Below are 25756 nucleotides of genomic sequence, written 5' to 3'. Positions count from 1 at the left end.
TTCAGGCAGACTGTGTTGCTGTCCCTCTAGGGGCAGTCTGGAAGGGGGCAGGCCTAGAAGGCTGGGGAAGGCCACGGATTTGACTCCCGTAACTCCCGTGTTAGGGCCTTTTTCTGAAACTGAGGCCCAGAAAGGGCGGGGAATCCCCTTGGGTCACCGTGCGACCCCAGGGAAGCGCCAGAATGAGCAGAACCCAGAATCCGGCACCCTCGGCTTTCCCTCAAAGCTCAAGAAGCCTCTCCTAGCTCCATTCTTCTTCGAGCTTTTTCATCAAACAACCCCTAGCGTCGGTGATCCTTTTGAGCGCTCTCAGAGCTGACGCTCCAAGACTCCCCTGCAAGGAGCCCTTCCCCTTTAAGACCCACGGCTCCTCCCGTCACGCTGCGTCGCAGTCTTAAGGCCCGCCCCTTCAAACAGCTTCCGTAGGTCGGCGACCGCAGCGCGGGAGTCACGGCCCCTTTAAGCCTGAGCCCCGCCCCTGACTCCCCGCCCCTGACTCCCCGCCCCCTCCTCTCCCCTCCCCCCTCCAGCCCGCACCAGGTGCCCCAGCGGGTCGTGCAGCGGGAGGCGGTGAGCACCGGGCCCGAGGGGGCGCGAGGGCACGCTCCCGGTCTTGTCCCGGCCTTGCCGTGTCCTCGCGGGTCCCGGGGGCGGGGCTGGAGCTGCGACCGGGGCGGGGGAGATGGGGTGGTCCAAAGCGCGGGAGGGCTGGGCTGGGATCGGCCGAGCGGGGGGAGGGGCTTAGGTGACTTAAGGGGAGGGAATGGCCCCCCGCGGTGCTCGCCTGACGAAATTCGGGGTGTGGGAGGCTGGGCTTACGGTCGGGCGGTGTCCCCACTCTCCCTTGCCCGGCCAATGCTCCATTACAACCCGCTTGCGGAGTTGTCCCCCTTAGTCTTCTGGGGTCCAGGACTCTCTGGGGGGGGGGGTGGCTGCTGCAGGCCTGTCCCCCCCACCTGAGACCGCAGTCGTGGAGGCCGCTGGAGAGGCCCAGGCTGAAAGCGGTCGCCTTTGAGGAGGGCGGCACGAGGGCACCAGCCCCCTCTCGGACCCCTGTCAGAGGTGGGAGCCACAGCAGGAGGCGCAGGGTGGAGAGTAGCGAGTGGCTAACAACCTGGGGCAGACGTCTGCCCGCCTCCCCCAAATACGGGCCGCGTTGTGGGCTGGGGAAGGGTCTGGCTCCAGGACCTCAGTTCCAAACCTTCTCTGCCCATCAGAGAGCTGGCGGTCACCATGGCAATGCGGGAGCTGGTGGAGGCCGAATGCGGGGGTGCCAACCCGCTCATGAAGCTGGCCGGGCACTTCACCCAGGACAAGGCCCTTCGGCAGGAGGGGTTGAGGCCTGGCCCCTGGCCGCCAGGAACCCCAGCCTCTGAGGTGGTGAGTGTGCTTGAGGTGGAAAGTCCAGGTGATGGCCTGGGAGGGAGAGTCCAGATGGACACGTGGGGATATCTGCCTTCTCTGTTGTGTTGCAAATAGTAGTACAGGGTAGTTACCTCTTAATGAGTGTTTACTAAAAACTATACTAAGTGCTGTATATCTTTATATAGATGAAGGCAACCATTTTATAGATGAAGAAACTGAGGACCAGAGAAGTTTTGTGACTTGCCCAAGGTCATGTAAATGCTAGAGCTGGAATTTTAACCTGTGTTTAACTGAGTGAAGTGTCTGTGGTCTTCACTCGACCATATTGCCTCCCTTTCTTTTCTGTCTTAGGTCTCTAAGCCATTAGGAGTAGCCTCTGAAGATGAGGTAAATATACCAGTCTCTTCTGTAGCAATTTTCTTTGGCCCATTGTGTTTTTACTTTAAACTTGGCTCACCTGTATTTCAGTCTTTGGACTTTTCTGACTAAACAAGATTTGCTTTAGCCCTCCTGCTTGTTTTTTAAAATGTGTTCTTTGAGTATTAACAACTCCAAACATAGTTTCTGTGTTTCCCTTTCCTTGTATTTGACATGAGTATCCCCCATCCAATGGACCCTGCCTCTTGCTGGGTTCATTTCACCATCTCTTTTCTGACAGTTGGTGGCTGAATTCCTCCAGGACCAGAATGCACCACTTGTATCCCGTGCCCCTCAGACCTTCAAGATGGATGACCTCTTGGCAGAGATGCAGGAGATTGAACAGTCAAACTTCCGCCAGGCACCCCAGAGAGGTGGGTCCAGAGTCTGGTGGGAGGGGAGATCACCATTTTCTATGTGGATAGGGCCAAGGGAGTTCCATATTTGGATGCTGTTGACATTGGGGAACTGAGATGCTGAAGGAGACAAAAGGAACAGAGTGTTTTCATGTGCACTCAGGATTCCTTAGGTATGATAGAATGATGCATATTTCTCTCTCTTTCTCTCTCTCAAGCCCCTGGTGTGGCAGACTTGGCCTTGTCTGAGAACTGGGCTCAGGAGTTTCTTGCAGCTGGAGATGCTGTGGATGTAACTCAGGATTATAATGAGGCTGACTGGTCCCAAGAATTCATCTCTGAAGTTACAGGTGAGGCTTGTCATGGGAAAATCCAAAGTGGTTCCTTTGGGGCAATCAAAGTTCTACACTGTTACCTAATTCATCTTAGCATATAGGGTGATTTCAGCTGCTAGGGTGATTTCAGCTGCTTATGACTTTTCTGGACTCTTAACTCCCTTCCACAGGGCACTGAACCTGATTTCCCTTAGGTGATAATAGGAAATTGAAACACAGTAGACAGGGGCTGGGTTTGAACTGGATAAGAGATTTTGGAGATACATATATGTATATATATATATAGAGAGAGAGAGAGAGAAGAGAGAACACGAGGAATTAGGTCTACTTCTTTGTTATCTGGAACTTTATTACTGTAGTTGGGTGGAGAAGATCCACAAATTGGATAGATGGCAGTGTTGCCCAGGGAAAGAAATAATTCAGCACAGCCCATGGGATTCTGGCATTGTCATCTTGAACAGAGTTGGGGCCTTGGAAAGTGAAATTGTGGAGTTCAAGGGCCAGAAGTATAAGGTGTTGGAGGGCAAAGACCATACCTTGATGATAATAATAAAAATTAAGAATAATAGCTGATGTTTACTTACCATGTTCTAGGCTTTGTGTTAAGTGCTTTAAATGCTTTATCTGTTTAATCCCCATGAGAACCCTTGAGGTAGTTACTGTTTTATTCCTAGTGTTTAGATAAGAAAACTGAGGCTTAGAGGTTAAGTAATTTGCCCAGGGTGACACAGCTTTGTAGGTGATGGAGTTGGGGTTTGACTCTGGGTTTGAATGACTCCAGACCCTGTGAGCTTAACCATTATGCTATGCTGCCAGGCCTGCAACTTAAGCTCTTCAGGGTCCCAGCCTAGTTTTCCCTCTTTGAGAGCATCCATGCTCACTGCATCCCTTGGCAATGATTCTTCTTCCTCTAAGCCTGTCTGATTAGGGCATGGGGGAAGGGCGTTCTCTTCAGCCTTCCTCTTCCTGATTGCTCTCAAAGAGAAGCACCATTAGCCTTTTTCCAATTTAAGAAAGCAAGAATAATAAGAGATACAAATAGAGAAAGTTACAAAGATTCTAGACTCGCAGGGCACTCACATCATTATAGTTCCTAAATTTTCCTGAGATGATTAATGGGATCTAATTGGTTTCTCCCCCATCTTTTTTTTCTCCCTCTATCATTTTTATTCTCCTAAAGATAGGACTTCCTCCACACACAAGGAAAAAACCTCCAAATGTAACAACTAAAACAAATCTTTGATAAAAGCTATTGATCTCTTTTATCATGACTCCCTTTCCCACCCTGAAGTTGGGGGTTTAAGTAGAACAATAGGTGATCTTGGTTTCATTAAAATGCACTTTATATTCTTAAACCCATTTTTTCTTCACAGTAACACTTAGAAGGTAGGTATTCCTCCCCCATTTTATAGATAAGAAAACTGAAATGTAGAAAGGTTGCTTTGTCCAAAATCATTCAGTAACATGATATTCAAACTCATGTCAGTCTGACTCTAGACTCCGTACTTAGAACCGTTCCACTATCATTGAGAATCTTCACTATGGAGTTGCCTCAAGTGAAAATCTGAGCTGTAACAAAGACCCGCCATCAGACCGAAACTCAGTTTTTCATACAAACCTTAGACTTAAGTGCTGTCTCTTATCACAAAGAGACTTTTGTTGTAGTATGTGGGCATCATTCATTTTTTGATAACTCAGAAAAAAAATCATTGTCCTTTGAGCATTGAGATAGATGAGATTTTTGTTCAATTACCTGAATTTACAGTTACCTAAATTGGTTGCAGCCAGTAAGATCTTCCTTAACTTTTTTTTTGTGTGTGTGTGTGTGAGGAAGATCAGCCCTGAGCTAACATGCATGCTAATCCTCCTCTTTTTGCTGAGGAAGACCAGCTCTGAGCTAACATCCACGGCCAATCCTCCTTTTTTTCCCCCCAAAGCCCCAGTAGATAGTTGTATGTCATAGTTGCACATCCTTCTAGTTGCTGTATGTGGGACGCGGCCTCAGCATGGCCGGAGAAGCGGTGCGTCGGTGCGCGCCCAGAATCTGAACCCGGGCCGCCAGTAGTGAGCATGCACACTTAACCACTAAACCACGGGGCCGACCCTTCCTTAACTTTTAAATGAAAAATAATTATAGAAAAACATGTTGGACCTGTCTTACCTGGTAAATCCTCCTTGGGAGATCTCTCTCTCTCCCTCTTTCTGTTTTGTGTAATCTTTTGGGACTGTGCCTGCTTCACACAGGCAGGAACATGGGAAGTCGGAAAGGGAAGTTGAGCTATTTGGAGTCTGCCGTCATAAAAATGTCCTATTGCAGTAGTATATTGCTTTGTATGTAGTGGACCTTCAATATTTATTGAATGAATGAATTGAGATCTGGGAGAAAGAGCTAAAGGAAATTGATTTTCTGGTAATTCATTTTTAATTATCCTCAGAGCATTTGTGGCTGATATTATTATATTGATGATATAGGTTACTTATTGCTTTATGGATAAGCATACTTCGAGATGAGAAAAGATTATATTTTTTAAATACTTGTTATTTTTAAATCCCCATTGTTAAGATTCGAGAATCAAGTTTAAAAGGAACCTTGATGCTCAATTTTTTTCTTGTTTTAATGTTTTATTTGGAAATAGTTATAGTTTCATCAGAAGCTGCAAAAAAATTTACAGAAAGGTTCTGTGTATCTTTCATTCTGTTTTCCCCAGTGGTAACATTTTGCATAACTGTTAGTTATGTTTAAAATCAGGAAATTGCCGTTGGTACAATCTATAGAGCTTATTAGATTTCAGTGGTTTTGCATGCCCTCATCTGTGTGTGTTTACAGTTTTATGCGGTTTTATCATATGTGTAGATTTGTGTAACCACCACCACAATCAAGATACAGAATTATTCCATCACCACATGAAGCTCATTTTTTAGTCTACCATATTTCTTGATGGAATCTGCTCCCCTGCCACCCCCCAACACACACACACACATCTTCTGGGCCAGATAATTCCCCATCTTGTGATTGCTCAGCTCTGGGGATGAAACACATCTTTAAGGGCTTTTGAATTTAGCCAGCCTCAGCTAACATGGTGTGTGAGATTCATATGATAATCATGAGAGATAAACATGCATTTTCATAGGAAAGGCAGTGGGCAGCACCAGCAGATGATGATTGGCATTCCTCTGGATGGCAGAGGAAGAGGCTATGGAATAAAAGGGATAACAATCTCATTATCATGTTTTCTGCTTTTGGTATGGGTTTGCCATGAGCAGAGAGTAATGATAATAATAGCTAATATTTGTTACTCTGTGCTTTGTATATGCATTATCTTATTTAGTCTTCATAATAATCCCTATAAGATAGCAATTATTATCTCTATTTTATAGATAAGGAAATGGAAACTTAGAGAGTTAAGTGACTTGTCTGAAGATGTATAGTGAATAAGTGGTGAAATTGGGATGTGAATGCAGTTAGGCTGACTCTAGAACCTACATTCTGTACCACTGTGGTATTTAGTGCATATGGAAACTTTCATGGATAAGGGTAGGAAGTTCTGAGTCTTTGACTTTTGAGCTTAGGGTAGATGTGTCTAGGTGGAATGAACACACAATGAGAAACTATATGAGGTGAACATTCTGAATTGGATATTTGGTATCCATGTTGGTTCTAACTGTACCAATCTATATGACCTGGGATAGTTGCTTCCCCTCTGTAAGCCTTAGGCGCTTTAATCTCAGAGGTATCCAAATGGATCTGATTTTCTGTAAGAATTTCTCAAAAAATATTGTGAAGGCCGAGTGGTAGTCTTTTGGTTATTTTATTTTGATTCCTTTGTTGGAACAGGTTCCCAGTGCCAGGAAATTCTGAGTCTTGTGGCCGATATGGGCAGATACCAGATTATAGCTATTTGAGGATGACTTTTCTCACCTCTGGGATTTTTTTTTCTAACATACCTCATATCTGTTTTAAAGTACAGATGCTTCGTGTTTTTTCTGTTGCTTTTTGATCTTGAGAGGAGCATTTCACAGAAATGGCGTTCTCTGTAATTTGAGGGGCACTTATGGCCAGAATATGCTTTTGCAGAACACTCTAGTTGAGAGTAAGGAGTGACTAGAGAGTAAGGAGGAGAGACTGGATATTTTTCAACAGAATGGGACAAAGGTACTGGGAGGCATTACAAGGTCTGTTTAACTATTAAGCATCTCCTTATTAGATCTCCACTTGAGAACCAACAGTCTAGTTGGGGCAAAGGAAAGAGAAATGTTGCCTGTAAGAAGTAGTGAGGGAAATCTGGACCTAAACGTTGAGAGTCCTTGAAATTAAGAGACAGAGTCCATGATCAAAAAAGTTGTCAACCATGTGTTTTATTATATTGATAATATGTTGCTTATTGTTTATAATTAAGTGTATTCGGAGAATCTTGATCCTTTGTTTTTTCAGATTTTGATATTACTGCCTCAGATGTTGAGATTACTTTGTTGAAATTATTCAGGCAAAGACTCAGTTAAGTGGAATAGAAAGTTCTGTTATTCATTAATACTGAGGGGATAAATCTGCCTTGTCAGTGTTAAAAGCAGTGACAGATCTTCAAACTGGGGACAAAGATAGGATGACCATTTCAGCATCTGGTTTGTAAATACATGGATGCAGAGCAGAAGGAAAGAACGCTGCAGGCTCATGCCTTCTCTGCGTTGACTCATTCTTTAGGGCCATTTGAATACTCGGTCTCATTGCTTTTTTTTTTTCTGGCCCCAGAATAGTAAAGGGCAAAGTCCAGGAGGCTGAGAAACAGTTTAGCACCTTTATTCAGTCTGGGGCCTTGACATGTTTATTTTGATGTTGCAGTGATGCCCATTGTCACTGGAGCTTCTAAGACAATTTCTAGAATTAGTTTTAAAAGCGTAGCCCTGACAATCAAAAGTGACAGAAGTCACAATAGTGTTTATCCCTGGGGGTGGAGGCATGAGGGAGTCTGCGAGGAAACTGTGAATGTTCTGTATCTTGGTCTGGGTGGTGGTGATTTGACTGTATTCATATGTAGAAATTAATGAAGCAGTGTACTTACGTTTGGTACATTTTATGTACTTTCATGTTTGTATGCTATGTCTCAATTAAAAAATTAAAAAAAAACAACAAACATCCAGTGGGAAGACTGGACCTGTGTACTTTTAATTCTAGCCCGGCGTTCTGCTTCTCACATTCTCTTGGTGGGTATATTAAGGTGAAATAAGAGGCTCCGTTCGTTGGGATGTGTGAACCTCGTAGATGGAGGTTTGGTTAAGGAGGAGGAGCTCTTCCATTCTCCCTTAGCTCCTCACCAGTTCTCTGCAGCACCTTCAAGGAAGGTGGAGTCCCTGGTGCCTGCTGTTTCTCATTGAGGTCTCTTGCACTTCAGGCAAAAGGGTTTGGTCCTTACTCCTTTCCTGAGCCTCCTTATTTGGCCTCCTGCTCTCAGCTCAGTAAACTGCCCTAGGCCCCTTGGGAGTGGGCTGGATGTTGAAAATTCAGCAATGTTTTGTTGACTAGGAGTCTCTGAGAGATTCAGTAGGATTTCACTTGCTCTGGCGTGGTTCAGAGGACCAATTGAGTCTGCGTGGTTCTCTGTCTTTCCCTGATCCCTTGCTGTGCCTGTGTGATTTCCCTAACTCTTTGCTCTTTGCAGACCCTTTGTCTGTGTCCCCTGCCCGCTGGGCTGAAGAATATCTGGAACAGTCAGAGGAGAAGCTGTGGCTGGGAGAGCCAGAGGGAACAGCTGCCAGTGATCGCTGGTGAGTCCAGCTACTTCTTTTGGGATGGATCCCTGTGGAAAGAGTATTGGACAGTTTTCCCAGCCTCCTCCAACCTCCTCCATTCACATTCTCAAACCAACTTGCAGTTCCCTCATTTTCTACATTAAAGTTTCCACTTGTATTATTACTCCTATGAATTTGTCTCAGATATAATTGACTCAAGAATCCTAACTATCCTAACCTCAAATTTGTAACTTTACCTTATGCACCCTGTTCCTTTTTTAATTTGGAGCCTGTCCTTTCCTTCTCTGTGCAAAGATATGTTTAGGAAAGGAGAGCTAAAGGGATGTAGGTAACGCTTTGCCACTCCTGCCCAAATGTCCTTCTTTAATGTAAATCGGAATTTGTAGGTCCTCAACAAGAGGGTGGAGTAGAGTCGCCCTCTCTTTTCCCCAGTAAGAACTGTAATTGCCATGGGCCAGGGGTGGGGAATAGCATGGGGAAGTGCTGGCAGACTAATGTGTAAAATTAGTTTGTCTTTACCTGTTCCAGGTATGATGAATATCATCCTGAGGAGGATCTGCAGCACACGGCCAATGACTTTGTGGCCAAGGTGGATGACCCCAAATTGGCTAACTCTGAGGTGAGCCACATCCCACTGCTGCTTTGCCAGCAGAGCTGGTCTTGGAAGTCAAGAGTCTTGCTTGTCTTACCCAGTTTAGTTTAAAGAGAAGGAGATGAGATCATAGGTCTGTTCCTTCCTTTCTGGAGAACGGTGACTTAGGATCCTGCCTCTTCCTTCCAGTATTCATTCCCTCATTTCCTTGCCTACTAACCCTTTCTCTTTTCTGTGCCTTAAATCTTAGAGCCAGAAATCCCTTTCTTTTTGCGCTCCACGTTTCTCAGGGTCTTTAGCATATCTTGTCTGCAGGTAGAGATGGTCGGGGGAGGGGCAAGTGCAGGCTCCTCTTGGGCATGGTTGAGAGTGCACACCTGGAAGTCCTCTCCCAAGTGGCCTATGTGTGTCTCTGTGCCCCAGTTCCTGAAATTCGTGCGGCAGATTGGCGAGGGGCAGGTGTCCCTGGAGTCCGGTGCGGGGTCGGGCCGAGCTCAGGCAGAACAGTGGGCAGCAGAGTTTATACAGCAGCAGGTAGGACGTTGTCACTTCCCAGTCCCACTTCAGAGCCGGCTGGTGGGAAGCCTTGGGTTCAGTGTTCAGTGGTCCCAGATGGGGAAGGGATTTTATTGCCAGCTTGTTTTGGTAGCATCCAGGTCCTGAGTGGGTGGGAAAGAGATTCTGAGAATGTTCTTCTCAGAAGTGTCCAGGTTGGTGGTGTTTAATGGGTATTTAGTGGTAGAAAGTTGGTGGTGGTATGACCATCCTTCTTTGTCACAGGGTACATCAGAGGCCTGGGTTGACCAGTTCACAAGACCAGTAAACACATCTGCCCTTGATATGGAGTTTGAACGAGCCAAGTCAGCTATAGAGGTGAGAGCAGATAGTGCAGGAGCAGACACCCCAAGAAAAAACACTATTGGAGAGAGTGGGTGTATTAACATCAAAGGTGATAAACTTTGTATTTCACACTGTTCCTAGATCATCTGTGTCAGAATTGCTTGGAGTGGTTGCCTTTTAAAAATGCAAATTCTGGGGCCGGCCCCGTGGCATAGCGGTTAAGTGTGCGCGCTCTGCTGCTGGTGGCCTGGGTTCGGATTCAGGGCGCGCACTGATGCACCGATTGTCAGGCCATGCTGTGGCAGCATCCCACATAAAGTAGAGGAAGACAGGCATGGATGTTAGCTCAGGGCCAGTCTTCCTCAGCAAAAAAAGAGGGGGATTGGCATGGATGTTAGCTCAGGGCTGATCTTCCTCACAAAAAAAAAAAAAAAAGCAAAATCTTAGGCATCACCCTAGACAGACTACTGAATCTGAATCTGGGGGTAGGATCTAGGAATCTGCATTTTAAGAAAGCTCTTCAGATGATCTTAAACACATTGAAATTTAAGAACTACTGCCTTAGGGAATCCATCCTAGTGGAGCTGAGGGTGGGGTGGTCATGATGGATCTCCTCTTTCTATCTGCCTTCCCTTCCTTACAGTCTGATGTCGATTTCTGGGACAAGTTGCAGGCAGAGTTGGAGGAGATGGCGAAACGGGATGCTGAGGCTCACCCCTGGCTTTCTGACTATGATGACCTCACGTCTGCTTCCTATGATAAGGTGAGAACTAGTTTTCAGACTGCAGGATTTCTGTTTTATTGTCTCTCCATTAATCCTGAATTTGAAGGGTACCCACTTTTAAGTAATTATTTTTTGAGCCCCTTTCCACGAAAGGAAGTCTGAATCATTCCCTTGCCCCTGCTCTCCTCCAGTAATTGAATGTATGCTTTCTTCTTGGGATATAAAGGTTAATAATAGTAGACCACCTTTGTCAAATAATAATACAGTGACATAATACCTAGGATAGAGATTTGCACATGATGCATTAAAAGCATAGACAAAGGAGCTCTGCTTTGGAGGTCGATTGAGGACATTTTGAGAATATTGATAACTCCTTTGGCAGAGAGTGGTAGTTAGTAGACTCTCTCTCTCTCTTCCATACCTTAATATCTATTTACTTTTTTAACTCATAAGTTTATTTTAACTTCTTTTCTTGTAGATACTACTTGCCCCAATTTAGGGTGTTTTCAAAGAATTATATTAAGTAACTTAAATGTAAGGAAAATTTCCCAGCAGTCAGTGAAAGATGATCGAATTTTGCATATAGCATATACTATTGACTTAGAAGTGTGTGTTATTTCAGAGGTCTCACTGTGAAAAAAAATATGCTAGTGGGTTGTAGGGTATTTGGGGATGTGGTTAATAATTGAGCTGCTGAGTTGAAGCATGAGGGGGAAGGGAGAGAATTGCTTGGTTTTGAAAAATGCAAAACAGGAACTGGGGAGGTGAGTAGTGAAGTCTGTTTTTCAGCTCAGGTCTGGTTGGGAAAGGATTCTGGGGCTCGAACCAGAGCCTGAGATGGAAAGCAGGATGCTGGAGGTGGATCTTGTTGTAGGGGAGATGTGCCAAGATAGGGAAGAATATAAAGTTCAAGGTAACTTAAAAAAGGCTAGAATTGGAAAGCTAATGAAAAACCTAGTTGTAGGAAAAATATGAATTTGTTTATTATTCCAACCTGAATTCCTGAGAGCTATCCTGTTATATAATAGAAAAGAGAGCTTACCTTCTTGGGACCCTGCCCTATGTTTTGCCATAATAAGGGTTTCTTCTATAGAATTCTGATGAGGAAGAACTGAAGGAAATACCTGGAGATAATACTTTTATTAATTTGTAGTAACAATTTGGTAAGTTGCATAGGCCCCATTAAATGGCAAATTATAAATTTTAGATAAAAATTTCCATGCTTTTGATAAATATAGACATAGTGCCAATTTCATATGAACAGCGTTTCCTCTTAGCATTTTTTACTCTCATATTAATGACATACTAGGTGGAATACATTTTTTAATTTCAAAACTTAAAAATATTATTTTGTTTTTAGATTCCTGAACCCTATTTGCTGTCACTGATACCTTGGGTTATTGCAAAATTAGGATTAGAAACATTTGCATTAATGTTCTGCAAAAATATGCTGTACTTTATTACTCACTAATAATGAATGATTAGGATTTTATCTGGCTTTATGCTAACTATTTCTGAATTATATGTTAGTAGTACATTTTTTTTTTCAAATGTGGATCTGACGCTGATGGCTGATGTTGGATAAATTCATGGGTCTCTGAATGTGCTATTTTTTATTGATAGTCTTTAAATTTTTAAGACAACTTAGCACCTATAGCTCGAGCAGATATTGCATAGTGTTAGCATAAAGGAGAAGCTTCTGTGCTGGGACAGACTCTTAGGAGTGATCCTGTTTTTGCAGTTTGATCCTTTGAGATTTTGGAATAGACCAGACAATGGGTCAGACCTAATGATTAGCTTGGATTAGACTTTTTAGGATGTAACAGCGATCTCAAGCTTATTGTATATTCAGTGGGTTGTTGAAGGTTCCTCCGGAGTGCTCTTTTTTCCCCATCTTTGCAAATATTCTAATTTTGAAAAATTCCTCTCTGATCAGCAGTTGATGAAACTTCAAGGACAGATAGCATGGACAGGAGGGTACTTGGAGAACCCTGTGGTTGCAACCTGATGGCATTGATTTGTTGCATTGTCTCCTAAGGATAATACCTATTCAGGAATAGCATTTGAAGCTTTTTGGTAAGGCTTTGGTGAATATTCTCATTTGATGCTCTCAGTAGCACTGAGAGGCAGGAATTACTTTCATTGGAAAATTGTGTTATAGGTGACAGTGATCTGTTTCCTACAGGGTGGCTTAAAACATGGATTGATGACGGACATAGTTGAGGTTGAATACAGAAGGATGTATTTTGTTGAACTCTAATCTTCTAGGGTGGGGGCGGGGTCAGCAAATTGTGGCCTGTGGGTAAATCTGGCCTACCACCTGTTTTTATATGGCCTGTGAGCTGAGAATGGCTTTAACATTTTTAAATGGTTAAAGAAAATGAAAAGTAATATTTTGTGATGTGAAAATTATATAAAGTTCAGATTTTAGTGTCTGTAAATAAAGTTTTATTGGAACACAACCATGTTTATTTGTTTACATATTGTCTCTGACTGCTTTCTCACTACAATGGTAGAGTTGAATAGTTGTGATAAAATATATTTATTATTTGGCCCTTTACAGAAAAGGCTTGCTGATCCCTGCTTTAGGGTCATTTTTTACCTTCTGAATACAGAGATGTCCCAGGAACATTACCTATTCTCAACATGAATATGCTTTTTATACATTTATCCCAAATCCACCTCTTATACCATGTCTCGCTTCTTAACCCTACATTGTAATTATTTAATTTTTATTTGTCACAAATAATTTCAGTCTGATGACTTATAATGGTTTGAAACTTTGCTGGTAAGATTTAATGTTTCTAGTTCTTCAGCAGTTTCACAATAATAGTGAAAAAGGGCCTCACTCATGTCTTTGTTATGTACAGTTTCCTTCTAATTTGTCCTTAACTACATTTAGAAGAGCCCTGCCTGGTATTTTGCATCTTGTTTTCATTCTGGTGTATTGTTTTGTGATGGTAACCACCAAAAAGGAACATTTTATTTGCTTGTCCCAAGTCACGTGACTTACTAGTAACTCCCATTTTACTATATTACCTCTCTGCCTAACATGAAATACCAGTAGACAAAGCTTCGCACATAGCATCATAACTCTTCCCTCAAATGTGAAATTCTCAGCTAGAAGAGAGCAGTATTTTTCCGAAGCATTTTCTGCCATCAGGATTTTGGGATCTAGCTTTCATACAATCAGATACAGATTAATGTTAATAACTTTTAAGAATGAAAGTGGGGAATAAATTAAAATTTTCAGAGTGCTTGAACACGTTCTAATCAGTGCGCACAGTGACTCCATGAGCTAGGTGAAGAGTTGCATTTGAATGGCAGGACTGCTGACTCGAAATTGCCTTTCCTGTATACATTATCACACTATTGCAGGATAACAGGAAATGACCTTTGAACAGCCAAGGGGAGCTTATCTCATCACTGTAAGCAGATCCTGTTAAGAAATGTTTTCTGTCCAGTGGTGGGAAGTCAAGGATATGGAAATACAGGCCTATAGGGACTTCCTGAAATAAGCTTATTCCCAGCATGGATCAGAGTTTGTAGACTTGCCTAGCTTTCCAGTTACTGTGAACAGGAGATAGCAGCGTGAGCACAATCCTGAATGATTTTACTGTAGTCATAGATGATCTCTTCTATGATATGGAAAATTTGCCAGCATTTAATTCAAATACCGTTTTGGAAGCCTTCAACTTTTTCTCCACCTCTCTCGGTTGTCATCTCCCATTCTTGTTGCTCTGACTGTGATGACTCCCTCTTAGAGAGTTTCTCATTTGGCTTCTCTTCCTTCTAGGGATACCAGTTTGAGGAGGAGAACCCCCTGCGTGACCACCCCCAGCCTTTCGAGGAAGGGCTGCGGCGACTTCGGGAGGGGGACCTGCCAAATGCTGTGTTGCTCTTTGAGGCAGCTGTGCAGCAAGATCCTGAGCACATGGAAGTGAGTGACTCGTTTTTCTGACTTCAAATTAGAGACTGCTTCCTCCAGTTTTGAGGGAGGCCCCAAAGAGCAGTGCACATGGATTAGGGCCTGGGGGGTGTGGTGAGAGTGAGATGGTGAGTAGGGGAAGCCAGAGGAAGCAGGGATGGAAAGGTGAATACGGAGGTGATGTAATCTGTCATCTTCTCTGTAGGCTTGGCAGTATCTGGGTACCACCCAGGCAGAGAATGAACAAGAACTCTTAGCCATCAGCGCGCTGCGGAGGTGAGTACGCTGAAAGGTGGGGTGAGGTGGTTCCAGGGCTCTACAAATAGACTTTAGCGTGATAGGAGCCCAGACTCAGACCCTCGTTTTCCTTCTGGCCACTAACAAGAGTGTTTTCTCACGGTGAAACTCTAAGGTTTAGAGTGAATTGGAGATAACTGATTCCATTCATTCATCAGCTTTTGATTTTATTTGTTGGATCCTGGCTGGTTCCCTGGCTGCTAAAACTTTCCTCTTCTGAGCTCTGTAACTTTATTAATAACTCACATGTAGAGGATTCTTCTGAGGGAGTTGGCAGGTGAGGCCATCATGACTCTGCATTCTGAAGCTTGGCTTGGATCCCAGGGTGCTGATGGGTGCCAGTGTCACTGCAATACCAGCTCTGCCCATCTCTGTCCAAACAGGTGTCTGGAGCTAAAGCCAGATAACCGGACAGCACTGATGGCTCTGGCTGTAAGCTTCACCAACGAATCCCTGCAGCGGCAGGCCTGTGAAACTCTGCGAGACTGGCTGCGCTACACACCAGCCTATGCCCATCTGGTGGTGCCTGGTGAAGAAGGGGCCAGTGGGGCAGCACTGGGCCCCAGCAAGCGCATCCTGGGATCTCTGTTGTCTGAGTGAGTGTGAGGGGTTCCTGGGATGACGAATGTAGCCTGAGTAGGAGGAGGACCGTGATTTTGAAAGTGTGGATAGATTGAGATTTAAGGATCTAAGAGTGGGATGGGAGACCCAGGATCAACTTGAAGGAGGTCTGCATTCTACAGTACAGTGCTGGGCTGAAATGGAGAAAGAGGCTTCTAAGTTGGAATTTGGGAGTAGGAGGGATGGCTGATAGAGTGATGAATCTTGGGGATGTGATTGACTAATTAAGGAATTACTTTGGAGGGGTAGGAATATAGACATAACTACATATCTCCTTTTTGCCTTTTTTCTTCCTTATCCAGCTCCCTGTTTCTTGAAGTGAAAGAGCTCTTCTTGGCAGCTGTGCGCCTGGACCCTACATCCATTGACCCTGATGTGCAGTGTGGCTTGGGAGTCCTTTTCAACCTGAGTGGGGAGTATGACAAGGCGGTGGACTGTTTCACAGCTGCCCTCAGCGTTCGTCCCAATGTGAGCCTCAGGAGGAATGGAAACGGGACATGATGCTGTACCTTATTGAAGAATCGTTTGTTGGGACTTTTGGAGTCATGGGATATTTCATTCTAATGTTCCATGTACTGATTGCCTTGGGAGAATTGTGAAAAGAAGGGTGGGAGTACAGGGTCATCTGGACTCAAGGGAGTCTGCAGGGGATGAGGGCGGTTACATTGTGGCCACGCAAAGAACTGTTGAGGAGAAAGGAATGGGATAGTAACATATATTAGCTAAGCAGAGACCCAGAGGGAGGAATGGGGTGAATTTGATCTGAATCTGGCTCATGTTCCTAACCCTTCTCCATCTCTATCCCAGGACTATTTGCTGTGGAATAAGCTAGGGGCCACCTTGGCCAATGGAAACCAGAGTGAAGAAGCAGTAGCTGCGTACCGTCGGGCCCTTGAGCTACAGCCTGGCTATATACGGTCCCGCTATAACCTGGGCATCAGCTGCATCAACCTTGGGGCTCACCGGTGAGAGTATCTATTGAGTAATGAATGAATGAACTTTCTCCCTGTCTTTGGCCCTAGCTGCTCATTCTCTGGTCCTGTTATTTGACTAACCAGCCCCAGCTTTCTTCCTCCCCATGCCAGCTGAGCTGTCTCCTTCCATTGATGTTCTGCTCACCAACTCTTACTGCTTTTCTCTACAGGGAGGCTGTGGAACACTTTTTGGAGGCCCTGAACATGCAGAGGAAAAGCCGGGGCCCTCGGGATGAAGGGGGCGCCATGTCAGAGAACATCTGGAGTACCCTGCGTTTGGCATTGTCTATGTTAGGCCAGAGTGATGCCTATGGGGCAGCTGATGCCCGAGATCTGTCCACCCTTCTAGCTATGTTTGGCCTGCCCCAGTGACAGTGGGATGGGCTGCCCTGTGAGTGTCCACTTGGAGGGGTCCCTGCTCTGGATGTGACTCCCTCTCCCCAGTTGGGCCTACCAAGGGGGTGGGCTGATGACCACAAGCAGTATGGCCTCTCAGGAGCTCCCTCAATGTAGGGGTGGGTAGTCTGTCTTCTAGTTCCTACATAATTGTAGGAAAATGAGCTGTGTTGTCCGAGTCCCTTGGTAATTCAAGGGCTGTACATCTAGCTATGGATCTCTCTGCTCATCATGCCCTTTCTTGGTGCTGCTTTTTGGATAGGACCCAAAGATAGAGGGTAACTTGTCATCAGTGGCCATTTCTGATAGGGTCTCCCACATTTGTAATGTCTGTCCTTTACCCTAGTTTTACTGGGAATTGATGATAGTTCAGCTCTAGTTCAGCTTTGTTGAGCAGTTGTGTATAGGAGGTTCTTCTACCGTGCACTTCTGTGATGACTGTATTTAGGATGAGATGTGTTAGGAGTTGGCCTGTTTGATTTAAATGTTGATTTGGCTCAGTAGAGCTGAGTTTTGATAGGGGTGCTCAGAGTTCTGTCATTCTTGGACCTCTCCTGGCTGTAGCTCAGATTGCTTGGGTATGATGCTGCATGCAGTAAGGCTGGCATCTTTATTGTAGGGGTCTTCAGGAGCTGCAGGGGTCAGTTGCTACAGAGAGTCCTTTGGGTGTGGGGTAGGAAGAAGGCTCATTTGTGGAATGAGCCTAGAAGGGACCAGATGGGATCAAATCAAGGGCTTGGTTTTGGAGCCTTTGGTAGGAGGACAGAGCAAGTGGGATGAGGGATATGTGAGTGCAGCAATCCCTCCTCTTAGAAAGACCTGCGAGTAGGAATTAAGCTAGCTTTTCTAGAAAGCTGGTTCAGAAATTGCAATCTTGCCAAATTCCTAGCAAAGAGGGGTTTCAGTATTACCATAAGCCTTGTACTTCCTGAAATGTTTCTAGGGGAGATCGTTGAAAAATCCCCATCCCCCATATTACCTCCATACGGTGTAGGTGAGGGAGCAGCTTGGATTCTTGTCCACTGCCCCCTGCATGGGAGACATACTGACTCTCAGAAATGACTACAAAGCCTCTTGCCTTGTCTTCAGTAGCTAATGATCAGAGAGAATTTTCTTTTTTTAAACTACCATGGTCCCAAGGTTCCATCCTGAAATTTATTTTTCTTTGTATAAATATGTGTAAATGATTTAAAAATAAAACTGTAAAATATTTGTATGAAGAATAAATGGAACTGACGTGGGTATGAGTTCTCTGACAGGTGTGAAGTTGGGGTGGTTGGGGGTGGGTTGGTGTTTGGAGGGTTGGTATTCAACAGTTTTCCTCTTCTCTCTCTGGCTTTCAAATTCTCATTGGTGTATTGATTACCTATCATCTATCCAGTAATTCTTGAGCACCTAATATATGCCAGGTACTGTGAATAAGGTGAACAGGTTTTTGCATTCTTGGAGCTTATGGTTTAGCAGGAGAGACAGATATTTAACAATCATGCATTTCTTACACTTGCATTACTACTATAAAGGAAAATATGGGATGCTATATAATTGTTTGGTATTGTTTTTATTAATTTCATGGGAGGATTTGGTAGTTTTACCAATGCTTAGGGCTTCTAAAGGTTTTCTTCTGGCTCTACCTGGTTTTATCAGGAACTGTATCAAGAGCCATGTCAAGATGGGTATCTATTCTGGGGAAAAATTTTAAATTATAAACATATTTATATTTGGAGATAATTGTCCATGGCCAGGTTAGAATAAAAAAAAATCTAAAAGAGAACTGGTTCACTAAATTATCCAGACAGTGAAATATTATTTAGCTAATAATTTATGGAACAATTTTCAGTGATAGTAAATGCTAACAATATGATGAGAAAAAAAGGTTAGCTAACTATAGATTATCTCAAGAAAAAAATGAATTGAAAAGAATAAGAAAATATCCCAATATGCTAAAAGTGTGAAGATGGAGTAATTTTTCCCCTGCTTCATCATATTTCTCTGTAATTTCCAAATTTTCTTAGTGCATGTGAATACTTTCATAGAAAAGAAAATAAAACTCCGTCGGGGAGGGGAGCAGGAGGCAGTGGTGGCATCTGTTGCTACCACCTGGGTGATTATGCGGTCACTGGTGTCCTGGGCTCTGAAGGGCTGTCAGTACAAAGCCACAGGCCTGGGAGTGTGCTGGGCAGGCTGAAGCAGCCTTTTCTACAGTGTGTAGATACATGAAAGAAAAGTCTGGCCGAGTAGAAAGCTTGAGAGTTGAGATAACTTCTGGTTTAAGCAAGGTCTCCAGGCTTATCTACTTTGCCTGCTTTTAGTGGCCTGAAGGCATCCAAGAAGATGCCTTTTTTGCATGATCGGTTCCAGGTATGTCTTTTGAACCCACATCAAATCCAGCCAATATTTACTAAGCCCATCTCGTGCCAGGTGCTGTTCAGGCACCAGGGATACAATTCACAAGGCAGACAATGTTCCTCCTCTCATGGCTTACAGACTAGGTCTGAGGAAGAGACAATCAATGAGTAAATAAGAAAGTTTCAGTTATATGTGCTATGAAGAACTCAAAATGGCACGTTGCACTAGAGAGTAAGGGGAGGGTTTGTGGAGGCGATGTTAGGGTGGTCAGGAAAGACCTTGCTTATGAGGTGATCTGAGTGACCGGGGGCAGCCAGCCATGATGAGTTCTGTGGGAAGCGCAGTCCAGGTCCCAGGGGGCAAATGCAAAGGCTCTGATCTGAGGTTAAAAGAGCTCTGTGCAATCCAACAGGAAGAAGGCTGGCGTGAAGGAGAGGAAGACTAGCAGGAGAGAGGGGGGAGAAATAGTCAGGAGCCATGGCTGGTAGGCTCTTTTCTGATTATTGTGCAGAGTTTGAATTTTATTCTAAGTTCCACAGGAGATCACTGGGGAGTTTTAAGCAGAAAAGTGGTGTGGTGTGATTTAATTTTAAAAGATCACTCTGGCTGCAGTGTAAAGAATGGATCATGGGGATGTGGGAGGCTGGGTTGGAGCTGAAGCAGCTGGACCAGTTAGGAATCTCCTGCAGTAAGCCAGGTGAGAGATGCTGGTGGCTTAGTCTAGGGTGGAGATGGAGTGGAGGGGATGGATGGGTAGCATGGAGATGGAGGAAGTTGGACAAATTCAGTATATATTTTGTAGGTACAACTGATAGAGCTTGCTGCTGGGTTGACTGTAGAGCGTGAGGGAAAGAAATGAAGGATAGGGCCGGCCCCATGGCTTAGTGGTTAAGTGCACATGCTCTGCTACTGGCGGCCCAGGTTCGGATCCCAGGTGCGCACTGACGCACTGCTTCTCCGGCCATGCTGAGGCCGCGTCCCACATACAGCAACTAGAAGGATGTGCAGCTATGACATACAACTATCTACTGGGACTTTGGGGGAAAAAAAACGAAAAGGAGGAGGATTGGCAATAGATGTTAGCTCAGAGCCAGTCTTCCTCTGCAAAAAGAGGAGGATTAGCATGGATGTTAGCTCAGGGCTGATCTTCCTCACAAAAAAAAAAAAAAAAAGAAAGAAATGAAGGCTGACTTCTAGGTTTTTGGCCTGAGCAACTGCAAGAATGGTGTGGCCCTGAACTGAGAAAGGGGAAACGAGATGGAGCAGGTTTGGGAAGGAAAATATCAAGTTCTATAGTGAACACGTTACATTGGAGGTAGAGATCTCCTCAAGTATAGATATCAAGTAGATAAATTGGATATGTAAGTCTCAGGGAAGAAGTCAGGGCTAGACATATAAATTTGAGACTCTCATAGCCAGTATTTAAGGCTCTGGTACTAGCTACGTTGCCTCAAGAGAGAATGTAAATGAAGAGGGTATAAGGCCGCAAGTTACCAGGCATACAGGATCCACTGAAGTAGTTGTTTGTTCTTGTATGATACAAATCTGTAAAGAGTGGCGTTTAAAAAAAAAGAAATCTGAGTCTGAGTGCTCTCTTCAATATGACCAGAGCATTCTCCCTCTATAGGTAAACTGATAGGAGGTGAAATGATTAAAAGCCTGCTTGGTGAGTGATGGAAATTAGTTCCATAAGACATCTTAATGGCCGCAGACTCTGGTTGCTGATGGGCCATCTCCCCAATACTGTCAAACCAGCCAGACAAGCGCATAAGCGTGCTAGGGTACCCACTTCTCTAAATGGTGCTTGCATGGCATGGCCTCCTTGAGGCTCCTCTGTATTTTCTTTCTTTTTTAATTTTAAAATTAAATTTAAATTTTTTAGAGCAGTTTTAGGTTTACAACAAAATTGAGGGAGAGATTTCCCATATACCCCATACCTGCAAACATGTATAGTGTCCTCCATTATCAACATCACTTACCAGAGTGGTGCTTTTTTTTTTTTTTTGAGGAAGATTGGCCCTGAGCTAACATCTGTTGCCAATTTTCCTCCTTTTTTCCTTTTTTCTCCCCATCCCCCATAGACAGTTGTATGTCATAGTTGTATGTCCTTCTATGTGGGACGCTGACTCAGCGTGGCTTGATGAGTGGTGCGTAGGTCCATGCCCAGGATCTGACCTGGCGAACCCTCAGCTGCCAGAGTGGAATGCGTGAACTTAACTGCTATGTCACCAGGCAGGCTGCAGAGTGGTACATTTTTTACCAAGGATGAACCTGCACTGACACATCATAATCACCCAAAGTCTATAGTTTACCTTGGGGTTCACTTGATGTTATACATTCTATGGGTTTAGACAAATGTATGACTATATCCATCATTATAACATACAGAGTATTTTCACTGCCCTTAAAATCCTCTGTGTTCTGTCTAGTCATCACTCCACCCCCCACCCCTGCCCAACTGCTGATCTTTTGTCTCCATAGTTTTGCCTTTTCCAGAATGTCATATAGTTGGAATCATATAGCGTGTAGCCTTTTCAGATTGGCTTCTTTCACTTAGTAATATGTGTTAAGGTTCCTCCATGTCTTTTCATGGCCTTATGGCTCATTTCTTTTTAGTGCTGAATAGTATTCCATTGTCTGGATGTACCACAGTTTATTTATCCATTCACCTACTGAAGGACATCTTGGTTTCTTCCAAGTTTTGGCAATTATGAATAAAGCTGCTATAAACATTGATGTGCAGGGTTTTGTGTGGACAAAAGTTTTCAACTCCTTTGGGTAGCAAGGAGCCAAGGAGCACTATTGCTCGATTGTGTGGTAAGAGTATGTTTAGTTTTGTAAGGAACTTCCAAACTGTCTTCCAAAGTTGCTGTACCATTTTGCATTCCCACGAGCAGTGAGTGAGAGTTCATTTTGCTCCACATCCTCACCAGCATTAGGTATTGTCACTGTCTTGGATTTTGCCATTCTAATAGGTGTGTAGTGATATCTCATTGTTTTAATTTGCATTTCCTTCATGATGTACGTGTAGCACCTTTTCGTAGGCTTATTTGCCGCCTGTATATCTTCTTTGGTGAGGTGTACTCTCTGTTTTTGACTACCATCTCCCTTCCTAATGGTCATATCTGTTCTTTAGATACTTTCTTTAAAACCTTAAACCAGGTTTTAGGTTTTTGTTCTGCCCAGGAGCTATTAAGTTACTCTTTGTGTTTAGAGGCCCTACTTGGCAGATCTCTACTTGGCAACTCCCTCTCTTTTCAGATGATCCTGCATCTGAGCTTACTGAGAATCAAAGTCATCAGGAAAGAGCTGGATAAACCTTCTCACCCGCCCCCTATCAAGTTATCTCCACTTGCATCTACTGGGTCCTTCCTCCTTCCCTGTGTCTCAGGGGAGCAATTACCCTGTTCCTCTTTAAGGATAATCCTTTATTCTGGGTCTCAACTTTGTCTTCTCAGGACATTGCTTATCTAGCCTTTATCTTTAATTTCTCCCTCCCTACTGGCTCTTTCCCTTCATTAAATAAACATGCTCAACTATTTCCCATCTTAAACTAAACAAAAATCTAACTGATCCCCTGACTAATTGACCAAACAAAATAACTTTTCTCAGCTGCGAAGCCCCCCCGACCCCCACCCTCACCACTGTCTCCCTCCTTCCTCACAGCCAAGCTTCTTCAGGGAGTGGGCCATGCTTGCTGCCTCCACTCAAGTCCATTCTGTTCACATCTCTCACTGTACTGTTTCCTGCCCTCACCACACCACCGAAACTGCTTTGCCGAGGTCACCAATGACTTCCACATATTTGCCAAAGCCAATGGCCAATTTATTATTTTTGGTCTTACTTGACCTAACTGTGGCATATGATCCTGAGGCAGCTCTGCCACACCTGGTTGTACAGATGGTGGAATGCACAATTCTAGGGGGGGGTGCCATTAATGTAGTCCATGTGAATGATGCTCCCCAGTGTTGTGCAATGTGCAATCTGTATGGCTGCACTCAGTGGCCTTGCCTTGATGACCACTCTCTCCTTTAAATCCTCTTCCCTGATTCGGTTATTTTTTCTCTCCTAAGGTTCTACTTCTTCTCAGTCTCCTTTATGTGTCTTTTTGTCTATCTGCTCCTTAAATGTTGATGTTCCTCAGGGCCATGTCTTGTTCTTCTGTTTTCTTCACATTCCAGGATTCTTTGGTGGCCTCATCTACATCTATGGCTGAAATGACCATTTAAATGCTGATGACAGCCCCACCTAGATCTCTACCTCAGCCCTTAGATACATTGCACACTTTGTCTCCTCCACTTGGATGTTCCCCAGCCACCTTAAACTCAACAAATTCAAAACAGGAATTTCCTTCCAAAAATTGCTCCTCATTTTGTATACTCTTGGAGACGTATTAGGAGAAAACAGTCAGTGGATCTGGATGACTCCTTCTTCTCCTGTAATACTCATTTAGTTACCCCGCCTGCAGGGTCTTCCTTGTCAATATAGCACACAAAGGTCCTCTGGTCTCTGTACTTCTGCTATTACTTCTGTTTTAGGGGCGCATCATCTCTTCTGGATTACTGTGATAGCTTCTTGTTTTTTCTTGCTTCATTCATCTCCAATCCCTCATCACTGCAACTAGTGTACTTCCTTAGACATGACATGCGATCTCTTACCTCTGACTTCTCAGGTTGTGCATGACATAGAATAACCAATACCTGTTGAACGAACTGGCTGCCTATTAGAAATGTGGGCTGAGAATCAGGAGATGCCCAAGGAGCTGATCTACATGTGGAGATAATGTTTTGATTCTTTCCTAGTTGGAGAAGACGAATTGAAATCCTTGGTCATTGTGCTGTCCTCCCCCAAGGGAAAGTGCCTTGAGACTAAGCACTAGGGTAGGTACTTTTCTGGAGGGCTCTGCTAAAGGAGAGACACTTAAGGGTACACTATTCTTCAGAACAAAGCCGTGGAGTGAGCAAGCCAGAGACCTTATTCATTTGCTTTTTTTATGGAAGAGAGAACACAGCTCCTGGAGAGAGACCTCTGCAGGGGGTGGGGTGTATGTCCTGCACAGAGGCTTCTCAGTGCGTGGGGCTCAGGTGTCAGCAGTCGTGTGGTATGGGATGGAGCTCTTTGCAAGCTGTGGCTTTGGAGACTGCAGCTTGGCAACAGAGCTTATGAGTAATTAGTGAGGGGACCCTGATGCTGGGTGTCAGAGGAGAGCAGCATGATAGAGACAGTGACAGTGGCGGGGAACAACATTGAGTATGACTGAGCAGTGATTTCCTGGACCACCAGTAGCATTGCAGAGGCCACCAACATCTGGATGAACTGTTTTCCGGTGCCTGGGGTGCTGCATCTTTCTTGGTCCTGCTTACATTTACACAGGCTGGGAAGGAGGAGCGTATTGGAGTAGAACTCAGCCATGGCCCATGGCCAACTGATAAGAGAGTCAGAAGAGAACTTCAGCAAATACACACACACACACACACACACACACACACACACACAGGAATTCTCAAGAAAATGCCAGAGCATTTTGGAACGAATAAACATGATTTTCTAAGTAAAAATGCAATAGAGAAACAGCAAAGGAGAATGATCACTGCTGAGAACAAAATTAATGGTCTGAATAGAAATTTTTAAAAACACAGAAATAAAAATGAGGGGAAAGACAAGGGATTAGGAGGATGGAGCTAGGAAACCTAATGTACAAAACTTATAGAAATTCCAAAAGAAGAACATTGAATAAGTAGATGAAATGAATAATAGAAAATGTCCCTGGGCTCAAGGCTCGATTGAAAAGCTATGCTGGGACCCATATAAGATTAATTAGAAAAATTGTGCTCCCTAGTGTCTGGTGGGATGATAGACTCGGGAATAGCAGAGGCTGTGTGGAGGCATTTAACCACCAGAGCAATGTGGGCATAATTACCATAGTAGATGGTAAGCTTGGAGTGGGAACCGGGGGACCCTGACCTACAGGAAAACTATGGTGATCCTTGATAGACCATGGTATTCCTAAGAGCAAGAGGTGAGTAGCCAATGAAAGGACTGTAGATGGCTGATGTCAGCCATTCCACTACAGTGGAAATCATGATCCCTTGCCCGGGTTCAAGATCTGAGTCAGTTACTGATTGAAAGGGAGGCTAAGTCCCTTTGAAAAGGAATCCTGCAATGCCACCACAAGTATATTCAATAAATATTCTCCAAATCCTCTCTAAAGTGACCTATGCCAGAGGAACCATATACCAGGGAAAGGAGAATACCCAGATGTTCAAGGGACCTAAAGTACCATTATGACTTTGCTTAACATACTGGAGAGTGAAGGGAAGACAAGATTAAATGGAGTCCTAGCCCAAGTCCTTCTCATAGTGGGTCTAAAGTGATGTTTCTTTCAACATTTAGCTTTTTGTGACTAGTACAATTAGTTATTATTACTAAAGTCATCATCCCCTTTCAATTTCCCAGACTGGAAACTTTAGTTCCCAACTCTCCCTCACTCCCACATCCCATCAGTTACTAAACTGCAACTGAACCTTTTTTATTCATTGTTTAAAATTATTTATTATGTAACATTTGATACAAAGAATACAGTTAACATGTAATTTATGAAGCACAATAGTGAAATTAACTTCACAACTTCACAACAAGAATGTTATCAATAACATTGAAACTCTGCTTCCCCTCTGTTTTATCTCCTTGCCTTCTCAGAAGTAACCGCTATCCTGCTTTTTACAGAATACTTTTATTGTACATGTATGCTTGCCTGAACAATAGCGTGTTTATTTTTGAGTTTTCTAAAAACAGTATTATTCTGTTGTAGTTTCCTGGG

General features: G+C 44.0%; 2 protein-coding genes across 9 annotated transcripts in view; both read left to right on the top strand.

The window, feature by feature from the left end:
- The first annotated feature begins 502 nt into the window (after nt 1-502).
- Nucleotides 503-17832, top strand: PEX5 (peroxisomal biogenesis factor 5). Of its 8 annotated transcripts, none has more exons than XM_004438675.3 (16): nt 503-570; nt 1218-1380; nt 1717-1752; nt 2024-2156; nt 2357-2488; nt 8128-8233; nt 8747-8837; nt 9234-9344; nt 9591-9683; nt 10318-10413; nt 14171-14314; nt 14508-14578; nt 14983-15195; nt 15523-15688; nt 16028-16185; nt 16365-17832. In XM_004438675.3, the coding sequence occupies exons 2-16, from the start codon at nt 1234-1236 to the stop codon at nt 16564-16566; spliced, it is 1899 nt and encodes a 632-aa protein (XP_004438732.1). In that variant the 5' UTR covers nt 503-570; nt 1218-1233; the 3' UTR covers nt 16567-17832. The 8 variants fall into 8 exon arrangements, with proteins under 8 accessions (XP_004438732.1, XP_004438731.1, XP_087298938.1 ...); XM_004438674.3 differs by having other exon boundaries at nt 10294-10413; XM_087442808.1 differs by lacking the exon at nt 503-570 and adding an exon at nt 783-1062.
- Nucleotides 17833-19563: 1731 nt separating this feature from the next.
- The window catches only part of LOC147914827 (antigen WC1.1-like), a 114487-nt gene continuing 108294 nt past the window's right edge, over nt 19564-25756 (top strand). The window contains exon 1 of the mRNA XM_087441926.1: nt 19564-19633. Coding sequence (XP_087298052.1) covers nt 19564-19633 — 70 coding nt within the window. The remainder of the gene's footprint in view (nt 19634-25756) is intronic.

The sequence above is a fragment of the Ceratotherium simum genome, chromosome 17, assembly GCF_057802395.1.
Source record: "Ceratotherium simum simum isolate JZ-2026a chromosome 17, ASM5780239v1, whole genome shotgun sequence".
Taxonomy (NCBI): domain Eukaryota; kingdom Metazoa; phylum Chordata; class Mammalia; order Perissodactyla; family Rhinocerotidae; genus Ceratotherium; species Ceratotherium simum.
Note: the sequence above shows the minus strand (reverse complement) of the source record. Positions and strands in the feature narration are given on the sequence as shown.

Coding starts and splice junctions, on each gene's coding strand:
- PEX5 (XM_004438674.3), top strand. CDS start 1,234: ATGGCAATGCGGGAGCTGGTGGAGGCCGAATGCGGGGGTGCCAACCCG. Junction 1,753..2,023: donor GAGTAGCCTCTGAAGATGAG/GTAAATATACCA, acceptor CTTTTCTGACAG/TTGGTGGCTGAATTCCTCCA. Junction 14,579..14,982: donor GCCATCAGCGCGCTGCGGAG/GTGAGTACGCTG, acceptor CTGTCCAAACAG/GTGTCTGGAGCTAAAGCCAG.